The sequence below is a fragment of the Diceros bicornis genome, chromosome 8 (genome assembly GCF_020826845.1).
Source record: "Diceros bicornis minor isolate mBicDic1 chromosome 8, mDicBic1.mat.cur, whole genome shotgun sequence".
Lineage (NCBI taxonomy): Eukaryota > Metazoa > Chordata > Mammalia > Perissodactyla > Rhinocerotidae > Diceros > Diceros bicornis.
In genome coordinates, this window is record NC_080747.1 from 78,508,856 (window position 1) to 78,524,005 (window position 15,150).

The window sequence follows — 15,150 nt, forward strand, 5'->3', positions numbered from 1 at the left end:
TTCTAGAGGAAGTGTTTTCAGAGTTGGTTTGAGGAAGATAAATGGTTTGCTGATTTTATCTGAAGTAACGGTGGTTTACATTGAAAGTAGATTTGGGTTAGATGGGCTACATTAAACTCTTCAGGCCTAATGGAAACAAATAAAAGACTTTGGTACAAAAATAAGTTTTCAAGATCTATCTTTGCAATTTAAACCTTTAGGAATTACCTGAATTGGGAACAATAAGGTGGCCCCCAAGGGAGTTGAAGGTCCCAAAGGCAGTACAGGATGGATCAGTCTGCCTTGCTAGACTCTGATTCTTCAGGCTGAGGGCCTCACTCTCCAACAAGGATTGGGTCATCTGAGGGGACAGCTTTGAGGCACACTCAGAGAGGTCATCCTGGGGGGTGATAGCACCTGAGGTGTTGTACACTTTGATTTTCAGGTTGGGCAGTGGATCCAGAATTGGAGAGTTAGTCATTGGGATCTTGTCCGAGACATCATGCAAGGCATAGACGGGGCCTCTGTACATGGCTGCAGCTGATGTGAGGTCTGGGGGTACTGCCAGGAGATCTGAGTCGGAAAGAGAAAGGAAGTCCATTTGCATTCTCCATTCAGGCAACTTACATTAGTCAAACTCACTCTGACACTTTGTGAGCCAAAAGCAAAGCAACTCAGTGAATATTCGCGATGTATAGACTCTAAGCTTCTGCTGAAAATAGGGCAATTAGATGACTAGGATGCATTTTATTATTGGCTACAAATAAATAGACAAGTTCATTTTATATTTTGCCTTCATGTCTACTCATTGCTCCTAGGTATTTTGCTATTTCAATAGATTGGATTCATAGACAGTGATCCCCACTAGGTGACTGCTGGGTAATAGTTTCCCTTGTCTACACTGGATTTGGGGCATCTGTAAACCACCGTATTCAGAGGAATACAAGGTGTCTTGTCAAAAGGAAATAAAAAAAGGGACTCAAGAAATCAGTCAACGGATCTGTGTACTCTTTTCAAATAAAAGTTAAAAAGTATGACAGAGAAACCTGTTAAGGAAGGAAAAAAAAAATGATGATTTGTGCACCTTGTCACCTCCAATCCATTATGTGAATGAAGTTAATACAGCAATGAACAAAACAGACCCAAATCCCTGTCTTGATGGAGCTTATGTTCTAGCTGAACCGCATGACCTGAATTTCACTGATTCTGACGCCCCACAGGAGACTGTTCACATGCATAGGTCACGGGTGTGAAGTGCAATGTTCACTGACCTTGTCTCGCTGCCTTGATGTTCACAGGCTGAAAGCCTCCATTGAGCGCCGAAGAGTCAATAATATCAGACTCAAAGTCACGGTGATTCTTCTGATACACAAACAGGGCCACGACTACAGAAATGGCCAGGCACACGATCACTGCAATCACAATGCCAACATACAGAGCAACGTCATCTGAATCAGGAGCGGCTGGAGGGAGGAGGAAACACCGCACCAACCAGTTAGAGACACTTCCCACCGGACAGAGACCTGTTGCTATAATTTTTCAGACATGTATTGCCTTTTTTATAGGTTAATTTCAAATCTATTTCGAAAGCTATACAAAATGACTGTGGCCTTTCAGTGGAAAATTAGCTCTGATTTCTTTTCCTTTCTGACTCTGCATCTATCCACCCACTAATCTATCTTATATTGGGCAGCGTAACAGACCATTTATTATGAGGCATAAAAAGAAACTAGAGCTAAAACTATCCCACCCCACAGGAAAAAAAGTTTACTACTAATTTCAGGTGGAAAAGTTTGGAAAGGGAGGCTTTGAATTCGTTGATAGTTCTTTCAAAACATAAACATAAACACTCTATTAGAAATATCTGGCATGTCCTGAATCTGTATATTTATTGAACCAGAATATTTTTCTAAGTATAATTCCCAGCCATGAGATTACTTTCCATAGCTCTCCTCTCATTTCCCCTGAATCGGTGAAGAGGTGGGTGGGAAGGGTTGAACTAAGCAAAGCAAATATTAGGAGCAAACATGTTGGATGTGAAAGGCGTGCTTTCAGAAGACCCGGATCCGGGGGGCAGAGGTTAATGCCGATAACTCCAGGCTTTTGACACAGATTCTGTATTAATTCTGAGAACACTGAGCTTCTCATGGTCTCTTCTCAGAGATTCACATTTGAGTTACTCATTACTGGAATAAAATATAGCTCCATGGTGCGCTGAGTAAGATAAAGGCCTGGTACAGCGATCAGAAAGGTCAGACTACCCCAGAAGGCAATTAAGCATTTGACCAACACAGTGTGTGGTCATTTGGGAGATGTTTCTGGGTAAAGCAAGAAGAAAATTCCTGTAAATGTTGCATGTTGCCTTGGTGGCATAGAATATGCTCTGATCCAACTGCAAAAGGTGATAAGAGCTGATAATTAAAATAAAACAAACAAAATTAAACCTTTCCTGAATCCCACTGACATCTTGAAGTCTCTGTTTTTAGCTTTCTGTGACCTGCAAAAATTTTCAGCAAAGTTAAATGAAGCTCCTCCACTCACCGTAAAAGAGGTGTTCCAACTGGTCTTTCAGGTGGTCAGGAACAGCTTTTTTATGCTCAATTTTATATCCATGGACATTTTGGGAGGACAGAATATTCAGGTTTGTAGGTCCCACAACCTCCCAAAAGTTGAGGGACTACCACTCTTTGCTAAGACTCCCAGCCACCTGGTTTTTCTGGGGAGATGACTGGTCATGTAGATTGCCAGTGGCCCACGGGATCACCCACACCCTCCTGTCGTGGTGTCTGACTCACTGGCAGGATAAAGGAATTCCCTATTGGAAGGCCCTCCATCTCTTTTAGCATTTTGTGTTTAAATGTGAAAGGATTTTTTTTTTTGTTTTTAAACTACTATATTTCCCAATGTTTCCAGAATATCTGCTTTCCTATCAATCGAGTCAGTATTGACAGGTCTTCTCAGAACACCAGTGACATCCCCAACACTCTTGGCCACCTGTGCACTGCTTCAAAGTGCTGACTTCACTTCTGCTGGGTTTTATCTGAGGCCCTGCAGCAGCAGCATTCTGGACTCTGGTCGGAATATTACATCCAAATCCTTAACGTTTTACTTTACCAGGCTGTAATCGCTTGTTCAACATTTATGATTTCTACCTCATAGATCTGCATTTTCTCAACCCTTTACTTTTTTAGCATTTGAATCCTGCCCTTTGTTTGTACCAGCACGTTTCCTGATATGTTTGTCAGCCACTGGGACTGAAGATTTGAATGGTAGACTGATAGATTGTAAAGCTGGCAGAGACTTCAAATGACCCTTTCTTCTCTTCAGCGGCGACAATCTAATTTGTTTTTCATGTTAGAATGTATTAGGCACCTATTTCCTGTGCGCACATCTGTGATCCAAAGAGAGGTAAACTTGAACTGGGGGCGATAACGTTAAATGGTTATTCAGCAACATAAAAACCAAACGTTAAACTTACAAGAAAATCCATATTCATTCTGGGTTCTCTGTTCAGTTGAAATAGGATAAATGAAACCTTGAAAAAAAACAAAAAATGAAACAAAAATGGGAACAAAATCAAATTAATGAGGGAAACAAAATGAGAAGTATGAAACATGGTTTAATTAAAAGAAAAGGAAAAGAAACCCGTGGTCCTTTAAAATTCTGGTTCAGTACAGAATTATGATTTTGCATCTCCTGTCTGCTCTGGAGCCTCACTAAGAATTAATAAGTAGGCAGATTGAATTTCAGAGCAAAAACTGGTCTCGAGTCACTAACTTTGGAGTGCTTAAAGTCTTTCTTTTATTGAGCATAAACTCTAATGGATCTAATTTATTTCAGACATCAAGGGTCATTAGCATAAGGAAAATCTTTTTTCCTTATCCCCGCCATATGCTTTAATTCCCAGGACATATTCAGAAAGGTTCTAAACAGTGTTTTTCTTTTTTATTTAATCATAACAGCTTGCTTTTGGTCTAATAGAACTAAAGAAGACCTGTCGTCCTTGGTCAAAGGTTAAAGACCCATTTACTGACTGAGCCCAGACCACCTCTCCCCTCCATCTCAAATCCACTTTTTGGATTTTCTGTTGTTTCGTGCCCCCCTCTCCCCCATCCATTTAATAGGAATCCAATAGATTTCACCCAGGGGCTGGGCAGTTTGTCAATGCAATGGAAACTGGATGCTTTTTATTTGAAATGATTCAAAAATCAATAGGGCTTAGAGGTTATAAGGTTACTTATTTTAGGGCTTCAGAGGAATGGTGTAAACTGGGAAAAATAAAAACCTCATCTCAACAGTAAGTGCAGAAATCACAGTAGCAGTTTTATTTTTCTGTCTTTTTAGTGTATTCCAAGGTAGGAAACATGATGATGATGATGATGATAATTAATGATAACAACAATAATGCGAAGTAGAAGATTGGGAAGAAACATTTTAAAAATGTGGCACATAAACTTTTTGAAGTGAAAAATCTATGGAAATTTTTAAAGTCTAACTTATAACTGGTACCCACAGTTTCAGAATATTTAATATTCTGCAACATATGAATTAATCAAATGATACAGCACCATTTGGATTAATCAAATCAAGATGAATAAGAAGCATGTGAATTAAACTTTCCTAGTAATACTCAAGGGCAAAAAATGTAGAGAAACTGCAAGAATCACAATTAACTGGTTCAAAACTAAAGGTCTGTAATGCTTTAATACTAAAGGTAACTCTAAATCGTGCCTCAGGTAGATCTTTTGTAGTTTGCAGAACACTCGGTTCTTACAAGCTATTTACCTATTTTGAGGAGCTAATTCTGGAGGAACATGCAGTGCTGCCTTAATGAAAGCGAGGTTTGCTGTAGCACAGACAGGTTTGCTCTGAATTAATTTTTAATGCTTTATTTTAGAGCAATGATTGCAACCTCCTACTCAGTTTTATAAATATTATATTCCTTATTTCAGTTGTCTGAGTCCATGTATTAGGTTTGATTTTCATTTTTAAACACTTCTGTCTGGTAATAACCTTTTTCTATTTGCATTCTGTGAACTCAATAAAAGGACATCTGGGACATATACAGGCCCTAGAGAAAAGGTTATTTATTTTTGAAACTCAAAGACTTAAGACAAAGCAAATTCACTGCTAGTGGAGGAGACCAGGTAATGGATGCCATCATGTTGGTAGGGATGATGTTAAGTAGAGGGATGTCAAAAGATTTATTTTTTTGCAGGTGAGAAGGCCTGGGAATGAGATAAAATAGGATATGTGGGGATGGTCTGATGTTCACTCTGAAAATTTTGATAAAAATCTGCTTGAGCCTGCTGGAGTAAGCACGAAAACTGTATCTTACCAAAAGAGAAGCATCTCTCCAGAGAGATGTAACATGGTCTGAAATTTCTCCCCGTGAAGCGGTTCTGGGTTCTCCTTGGCTTATATCCCTACTTCTCAACAGAATCCCTGTTCTTGACAGGCAGACCAAAGAATAACAAAACAGAACTTGATAATTTTGATTTTAATCTCAACTTTCCCATATTTATGCAGATCTGGACCACTCAATAAATATTTTTGTGGCTTATGGAATTTATCTGAGAAATGTAATGAAAGTTACATTTCATTCCAGGCATGGAAGTGGAATACATTCATTCATTCATTTAACAAATACTCTTGAACCCTGTTATACGCTGGGCTCTACTCTAGGCATAGAGGTACAAAGACAAACGAGATAGGAAAGTCCATGCTTCTAGTTCATCAGAAAATAAGCGCAAGTAAACAAAATAATAATAAAGACCATTTTGAATGCTGAAAAAGTTCTTTTAAAAAAACAAAACAAAAGAATGTAATGTGGTTGGAGACATAAGGATGACCAACTCAGGGAATCAGGGAAGAATTTTTTGTTGAAATGAAATTTGAGCTTAAGTTGGAATGCTGAGAAAGAATCAGTCAAGCAAAGATCAGGAGAGCACTATGTTCCATGGAGAAGGACAGTAAATGCAAAACATAAAAATGGAGTGTTTGGAGGGTAATGAGTGAGAGGAAGAAGGGAGGAGGTAGACTCAGAGGGTGAGCACCAGCCAGATCATGTAGGCCTGCTGGTCCATGATGAGGCATTTCGATTTTTCTCTAAATGAAATGCAAATCCTGTGATCGAATGTAATTTTGAAAAGATCACTTTGATTTCTCCACAGATGATGGAGAGCAAAGTGACAGGATTTTATGGATGGTGTCTATACACATGGCTTGGGAGACGTGAATCAACAGATACATCAATATATTTGATGAAGTGTTTGCTTTCGAGGTTGTTCTAAAATAAAATAAAAATAAAAAAATAAAAATCTCACAATAGTTATTTCTCATTGCCAATTAGGACCAATCTAGCTAAACTGTTATTTTCCTACATGGAAAAATTTAAAAGAGATGAGTATTAAGTATACTCACCAATGGTTCAACACCTCAATTTACTCTGTTACGGAAACACTGATAAAAAGTTTTGCAGGCAACGCTGTAAAACTTTTTCCATCCTTTCAAAACACTTCTGCAACTATACAACTAAAACATCACTTAGGAGGCTGGGTATCAGAGAAGAAGGGGATTACTGTTCCATTCCCTAAACAAGGGGAACACAGAATCACTTTCTTGAGTGTGTTTTTACGCTTCTCCATCTGATCCATCTCTCACAGAACAACGGGACATTTTCTTCAGCTAATGAGATGACCCTGCTGAGAGCAGTCTTAGCAATAACGGGAAATACCATCTCTGGCAGAATGCAGTGCAAAATAATTGTTTTTAGTGTCACTATCAACAGCTTGGTTAATAAGTTAGGGATTTCAGTTAACTTTCCCACTACTTGAAAGTAAGGCTGACTGAAAATGCACCGCAGCTGTTGGCTGAGACGGTGGAACTGAGTTTTGCAGTTTCCTGGACTTCAGCCTGACTCCCAGCTCTGCCACTGCCTTAGCTATGAGAGCTTGCTCCAACTACTTCACTTCGCTAAGCTTCAGTTTTCTCATCTGTGTAAGGGGATACAATACTCACTTTCATATAGTCATGGAAAGGATAAATGAGATTTGTAAAGTGCTGGTACATTGCAAGCAATCAACGGTCAACAGCTATATCAATATCATTATGATGCCCATTATAAGTACACTAAGATGCTGGGTTCTTAAGGGATCTTGTTTGCAATTGACACAGCCTATTACTTAGTAAGAGACCTTTGGAAATTTGCTTAAATTTCAGGTTCTCTAGTTAATTATAGAGACAAGGAGCCCAGATTTTCTGAGAAACCATGAGCAATGCACTCTTTTAAGTACTGTACACTCTTTCACCCTCTCCTTTTCAAGAGGTTTATTCCTGGCCTTTGTGGCTTCTGGCAAAGATATCATGGCATGTTTCAGAAGCAAATTTCCAGGGCCAGAGTGCAACTTGATGCTAAAATGGTTTCTCAACCAGGAGTGGCACCCCTTCTAAAGAGGGTGTTTGGAAACGGGGCAGGGGAGGTGCTTTTGGTTGTCGTAGTGATTAAGGGGATTATTTGTGGCATTTAGTGAGTGAGGGCCAAGGATACTGAACCTCCTGCAGCGGGAAGGGCAGTCTTGCCTGGGAAGAACCGGAACAAAACGCACCTCCATAGATAACAAAATCACCTCTGGTGGACTGACTGCATGAGCACAGGATGGGGCTCGGGAGTGGGCGCAGGACTTGTCCCCACCGGCTGCGGTGGCCTCGCCGCCTGCAACCCGGGGGAGCCAAGCCTAGAGCAGTGCTTCTGCTCTGGGAAATGCTCAGGCCCCATACATCTGCGCTTTTTTTTTGGTTTGGTTTGGTTTTTGTTACTTTTAAAGAACATTTATTTTTCAAAGGAGAAATTTTCCTGACCTGCGAGGATAGGGCTTGGAGGAAGTTTGATTGTGAGAGAAACTTTAAGGAAGTGAAGGCATAAACAATCTGAAAACCAGAGCAGAGTAGGCTGTCTTAAATAGTGAAATACTCCTTATGCTAGAGAGCCATCTCCTAGTTGCTTAAAACATCATTTTAAAAGATGATCTAGTCCAACCTTTTTCAGGTGAGGAAAATGAGTCCCAAAGATGAGGAGTTTTTTTTTTTTTTCCATGAGGAAGATCGGCCCTGAGCTAACATCCATGCCAATCCTCCTCTCTTTGCTGAGGAAGACTGGCCCTGGGCTAACATCCGTGCCCATCTTCCTCCACTTTATATGGGACGCCGCCATAGCATGGCCTGACAAGTGGTGCCTGGGTGCGCGCCCAGTATCCAAACCCCGGGCTGCCAGCAGCGGAGCTCGCGCAATTAACCGCTATGCTGCAGGGCCGCCCCGATAAGTGATATTTTCAAGTTACCAAAAGTGTTGAGACTAAAGTTTGGTTTCCACCCTCCTGTCAGTAAAGCTGATGATGCATGTTTTGCTTTGTCCAACTCTGGGTGGCCCCAGGCACCTCTATGTTGACTGTAGATTTGGTCTGTTAATATAACAATTTTCCAGCCAATGGCAGTAAAGTGACTTAAGGAAGGAGTGACTTTTTCTAATTTTTACAAGGTCATCCTTTAAAGAGAGATGAGGTTGCCATCTTTTTCAGCTGACATCTGTTATAAAAGATGAGAGCCCACGCCGAAGTCTCCTAAAAAGGAGAGCGAGCTTCCCTTGGTTACACACAGCAGTGAGTCACATCAAGTTATCCTGAAGTCCATGGCTCCTAATTGTGCAATAATATGCCTGAACATAGCCTATTTGGTCAGTTTATATTTGGGAAATCTTAGGAACAATGCCGGAAACTATATGTAAATCTTCATTTCCCCAGTGAACAGCAACTGCTTTGATTTTTCTAGTCTTTAAAAAAATTTTTTTTCATGCAATATGGATAATAGACGATAGCCAAAATGATCATGATTTTATGATTAATTTTTAAAAAAAGATAATATTCTGTTTTTATGCCATAAGTAGAATTTTAATAGAAAAAATTAACAAACAAATATGCTGATGTGAGAAATGTCAGAACCTCTGAGCAACCACTGGGCAGGTTTAAATTCCTCAAAATCAAATCTATGCCCTTAGTAACTCTCAAACCCCCGGGAGTTAAAATAGATCATTGATTAGAATTTTCTGTTTTAACCCCTTTCTACCTGCAGGCTAAGGAGCCTGACCATAGAGTGGTGGAGGGACTTGCCTCACAGTATAAAGCTGGCGACACAGGGCTGCCCCGTGGCTTAGCGGTTAAGTGCGCGCGCTCCGCTGCTGGCGGCCCAGGTTCAGATCCCGGGTGCGCACCAATGCACCGCTTCTCCGGCCACGCTGAGCCGCGTCCCACATACAGCAACTAGAAGGATGTGCAGCTATGACATACAACTATCTACTCGGGCTTTGGGGGAAAAAAAAGGAGGGGGATTGGCAACAGATGTTGGCTCAGAGCCGATCTTCCTCAGCAAAAAGAGGAGGATTAGCACAGATATTAGCTCAGGGCTGATCTTCCTCTCAAAAAAAAAAAAAAAATGCTGGCGACACAGCAAAGCCAGGGTCAGATCCCCGCTCTCAGTGACAGCCCAACAGGCTTTGTAAGGATTGTCTGGGCATTAATTAGTCGATTTAAATGAGGAGAGATGAGGAAATAATAGAAAAGGGCTTGATAGGTTCATGGCTTAATTTGCAATTCATTTATTGAATGAGGTAATGCTAATCATTTAGACTACAAAATATCTCTCCATTTGAAATATTATCATTGATATTCATGAAAAAGCTAAAATAACAAAGAGATTTTTATCCTTAAATGAAACAACTTCCAAACAGTGTCTTTTGTTTCAGTTGTGGGGCAAGTGAAGAGGTGCACCAGGGAGGCATTCCTACGCTAACGTAACTGGGAGCCATGCTAGAATGATGGCCTGGTTCATGCACGATAATCACATTGTTTTTGGCATAAAACCCTACAATAAGTAAATATTTAGAGAAACATTGTTTCTCTCAAAAACGATGCCAACAGGAAAAAAGAATAAACATCAATAGTTGGAGAGACACTAAGCATCAGAAGAAAATCACATTTTAAAGCAATAAAAGCTGACAACCACTTGCTCCCAGCATCCAAGAGCCCACATGCAAAAAGGTTTATTTCAAAATGAGACAGTTTGATTTCATATGCTGGCTCTTGCACTAACTCGTCTTGGGCGCTGGGTGGGCTGTTTCAATTTTACACCTCAGTTTCTTCCTTTGCAAGATCCAGCTATTACTAGGGGATCATCAAAAGTTCTGTTTGTCAGGTTATTTTTTGTGCTTCTTGAGTTTGATTAAATTGAACTCAGGTCAATTTTGTTTCAGCTCGGCCATGTCTAACACAGTAGATTAGAGTCAGAAGCAACTTATGTCAGGGCCTAACTCAGTGCATTTGGTGGAAAGTGAATAAAATTAAAATTACATCTATAATTCCTTTAAATTCCTAAAATATATATGATACAGTAATTTTTCTGTCCTCCAAAGTTTAAGAACCACTGAGCCAGATTTAGGAAACACCTAAAAGGAAAGTCTTTATGTAGATGTCTGGGAATTAAAACTCTCTGTCTGTAGATTATCAAATTCCTAGCAAAAAGGGAGGTGGGAGGGAGGTGGGCGGCGTTTTATAAGGTGCTCCTGCTTGCCTTCAAGGCTTAGTCATTATATTTCAATATGGAGCTGCTTCTATGACCTAATACAGCTAAATAGATTTTACGATATTGTGAGGATTATGGGGGGTAGTATGTAAGTTATGAATACGACATGACAATTTTAGTTTATAAAAGCATTAGGTGTGTTCTGTAAAAGTACCTGTTTCAAACCACCCAGTTTTGGGTTAGTTTTAGCATATGTATCTACCTGAAGTACACTAGACCCCCTCATAAGATCTGTGCTTATTTGTATGATCCTAGCATTAGAAGACTCTGTTCCCGAGGGATTTTCCCCTCTCCTCGACCTGGCTGCTTGGTCTTTTTTTTTTGGCCAGTGATTTTACATTAAGCCAAAATATGTGATTTTTTTCTCACCCCAATTACATTTCTTTTGATGCAAATGTTCTTATTAAAAACCTCAAGGGCCATTCAAAATAAACATGTCCAGATTTTGTTTTTTTCCTTTTAGGTTGGTTCTAGGAAGCCCATCAGGACTGCACTAATGATGTCAAAGGTCAGGTCTGTCAGACACTCACGGTCATTTATTATAATTTACCACTCTTCTGAGGGATTATTTATTGACAGGAGCTTAAGGAACTCCAAATAAATGAATACATAAATTCTAGGACATGACAACAAAAACTGAAGAGAACATTTGCTTATCACTGATGTCAGTTATCTAAACTGCTGTGGTAACTCCTGCCCCAGCCTTCACAGGACAGTGGGTAGACCACACCTCACTAAAACTGATCCACAGCCCCGTTCCCACCAGTTCCCACCACGCCCCTCTGAACATGTGGAGCAGGGAATTAACATCCCAGATGCAAAAGTCTTAGCTTGTAACTCATAGTAGGTGAAGAATAAATGTCCTAAATTGAACTCAACAGTGAGGTAAAATCAAACCCATAGATCAGCTGCCCAAGTGGTTTTTTTTTTTTTTTTTGGTGAGCAAGATTAGCCCCGAGCTAGCATGTGACGCCAATCCTCTTTTTGCCAAGGAAGGCTGGCCCTGAGGTAACATCTGATGCCAATCCTCCTCTTTTTGCTGAGGAAGATTGTCCCTGAGCTAACATCTGTGCCCATCTTCCTCTATTTTGTATGTGGGATGCCACCACAGCATGGCTTGATGAGTGGTGTGTAGATCTGTGCCCGGGATCCGAAACTGCAGACCCTGGGCTGCCGAAGCAGAGCACACGAACTTAACCACTACGCCACCGGGCCGGCCCCCTCAAGTGTTTTTAATGCAGTAGATTCTATCCCCATCAATGCTCCTTAAGAAAAATAACAAACTATTAAATCCAACGGCAATGATATTATAATCCATGGTAGCAAAGACATCTGACAGAAATAAAGTGATGAAGACTCAGAAGTAAAGAGGCTGGTTTCTAGCATATGTATCACTCTATCTGCTGGATTTTTAGGCAAAAAGAAAACTTCAGCGAAAGCCTGGCCCTGCACTTATGTGATCCTGAAGGAGTCCACGCTTTGCCGTGGTTGTGAAAGGCGGTACCTTTCTTGATCCCCTCGGAGTTTCTTTCCATCCTAGGAGCTGAAGACCTTGCATTTGTCCTCTCACACTAATCTGTTTGGGGGCTCCATAGGTGTTCAGCAGGTTTCTGTGGGCTAAAGCTTCTAACCACATCCCTGCTTTCAAAAGCAGGAAAATGTTTTACCAGAAAGGAAAAAAGCTAAAGCAAACCGCACTTATTATACCGGAGATAGCAGAGCACTGTGTCGGGCAGCCAGTCCAAGTACAGAATATTTATTTGCCAGCTGGGACACTACGCATATCAAGGACTAGACAAACACAGCTATGACATCAACTTCTTCCAGACTACAGGTAAAAGCACTCACTGTCTGATACTCACAGTTATGCTTTCCTATCAAACTGCTGTGTTGACAAGAATTTGACTGGAAACTGACTAGCACCTTCTCAAATGCTTACCACAGTGATTATAAACACATCATTCTACAGTCAAGAAAAGACTATTTGTAAGGTAAAGTATTTCCCCACATTAAATGCACCTGGGATTCCGGGGGCCCTGGTATGCAGTGTGTCCACACCACAATTTGCACACAGAGTTCTGCCACTTCCTCTGTACATGAGATTTAATGAAAGAGCTGTGTGACATGTAAATGTTTTAATGAGTAGAAAGCGCTAAATTTGCAGACTGCATAACATTTAATTTCCCAAAGTCAGGAGGTTCACTGATGCAGACACAATTCCAGGCAGTACTTGTTTGTAAATTGAAATTTTTAATTTGTCTACTATGGCATAAACCTTCTTCAGCAAGAAGGAGGAATTCTGAATTCAGATCTGAACTGTTACATATCCCTACGTGGGACTCCAATCTTTAAATGAGATTAAAAACTAAAGTCTATACGAATAGCTGCAGTATGTGATAATCTAATTGAGTGTATTCATAAGTACATACAGAGCGCCATATCTAGACCAAGCCACATCTATAGTCTTTGGATTGCTGTTTTCAAAAGGAAGAAGTAAGCATGGATTAAACCATTACACGCCAACCATCACAAAGTAGATCTTACTACAGATTCATTATAAAGATTATAAAGGTTAAAAGTTATCAGGTCTTGATAATAAAATTGTATTTCAAAATAAAAGGTAGATACGCTTATTGGCTTAGCATTTTTGGAGATTGTCTTGAGTGCTTTTTTCTTCTTCTGTATCTCTTGTTCTGTGTCTAGTGTTGTCTCTCTCTCTCCAGAACAATTTTATGTAAATCCTATTTCAAGACTATATGGCAGGGGCTGGCTCCATGGTGTAGTGGTTAAGTTTGGTGCGCTCCACTTTGGTGGCCCAGGTTCGTGGGTTCAGATCCCAGGCATGGACCTACACCACTCATCAGCCGTGCTGTGGTGGCAACCCACGTACAAAATAGAGGAAGATTGGCACAGATGTTAGCTCAGGGCAAATCTTCCCCAGCACACAAAAAAAAACAAAAACAAAAACAAAAAGACTATATGGCAAAACCAGGGGCTATTTTCATATAATTTTAGGGATGATATAAAGAAATCTAAATGGGTACACAGCACAATGGACCTTCCATTACAGCCTTTTGAATAAGACACACTATTCTGTAGTATCATTAAATAAAGAGTCTATTCTGTTATTAACATTATTAATGATGTCAGACACATCAGACATCCATGTTGCTTTCAATAGTGAAAAATATTCCATCATTTCCCTTTCTTGTTCGATGTAATCTATACCTTTAAGCATACCTAAAAATTCTAGTTTTTAATTTCTTTTTCAATTAACAATATGCTTATAAACCAAAAATGTCCAACTTTTTTCTGGGACATTACGTGACTTTGATGGTTTTTAATTATCCTTTAATAAGACATTCTACTGAAATAACACCAACTCTGGAAGTTCTTAATTTAAAGGTGGTGTCTCCAGTGTAGAAACTACTTTTTCAGGCCAATGAGGATCTATCCAGTGTAATATATACATGATATAGATTACTTCAATATCAACTAATGTGTATGGATGGCCTAAAAAATGTAGTGGAGCTTCTAAAATTGCTTAAAGACCATGACCTTGTTTCACAAATGAAATTACCTAGCATCACATAATGAATCCAATTTATCAAACAGTTTAAGGATAAGTATGGTTGTGAGGACAGAGTGATATGTACATGATAGGCAACTGGGAAATAATGTAACACCATAACTCAGGTCCAAATCCCCGTGTCTTCAAAATCCTTTTACATGTGCACTTGATTTACTGGCTATAAGTAACTCTTGCCACCTAGGCTTTTATACAACTAGGTTTTATGCAAATACTTTTTTGGTAATCTAATTTGAATCTAATCCAATTTGAATCAATGTGACCAAATTCCCAGGACGAGTCAGTGATATTGCTACATCTCAAATCCCGAGACCCCTGCTTCCAAGATCTTTCACTTGTTCTAGCCAATCCTCAACATCTCTTTTTTAAAAAGTCATTTACAATTATAAACATAATGAAATACTAAGAATAAAGAATATGGAGAATAGAAAGTATATTGAAGAAGAAAAAAATTACTTGTAATCTCACTAGTGTAAATTTCATTTATCTTTTTCCTAAGCTTGCTTTTATATAGTTATGATTAAGTGTATATATAAACCCATATTTTGCTTTTCCATGTTAAACTATCATCAATATTTTAGTGGCATATGATATTCCATATGAAAGTAGCATCTATTACTTAACCATTGCTCTAATATTAAACTTTTGGATTTTGAATATTTTACAATAAAATACAAAGAATATGAACATATTTGGCATAGATCTTTTTAGGTATTCATATTAATTACTTAAAATTTATTCATTGAAGTAGGATTACTGGGTTAAATGGTATGAATAATTTTAAAGCTCTTAACTCATATTGTCAAATTGCTTCCAGAAATAATTGTGAAAATTTGTATTACCATTAGCAAAAATAAAAGATTCTACTTTACTGTACATTTGCTAACATTTAGCATTATCATATCTTTAAAATATTGAATAATTTTGTAAGTAACCCTCAAAAACTTTTG

At 39.3% G+C, this 15,150-nt stretch overlaps 1 protein-coding gene across 1 annotated transcript in view; it reads right to left on the reverse strand.

Annotated features, from left to right (window-relative positions):
- UNC5C (unc-5 netrin receptor C) overlaps nucleotides 1–15,150 on the reverse strand; it is a 362,397-nt gene that overhangs the window by 42,802 nt on the left and 304,445 nt on the right. The window contains exons 8-10 of the mRNA XM_058547532.1: nucleotides 3,458–3,514; nucleotides 1,251–1,442; nucleotides 208–552 (exon numbers count right to left, since the gene is read on the reverse strand). Coding sequence (XP_058403515.1) covers nucleotides 208–552; nucleotides 1,251–1,442; nucleotides 3,458–3,514 — 594 coding nt within the window. The remainder of the gene's footprint in view (nucleotides 1–207; nucleotides 553–1,250; nucleotides 1,443–3,457; nucleotides 3,515–15,150) is intronic.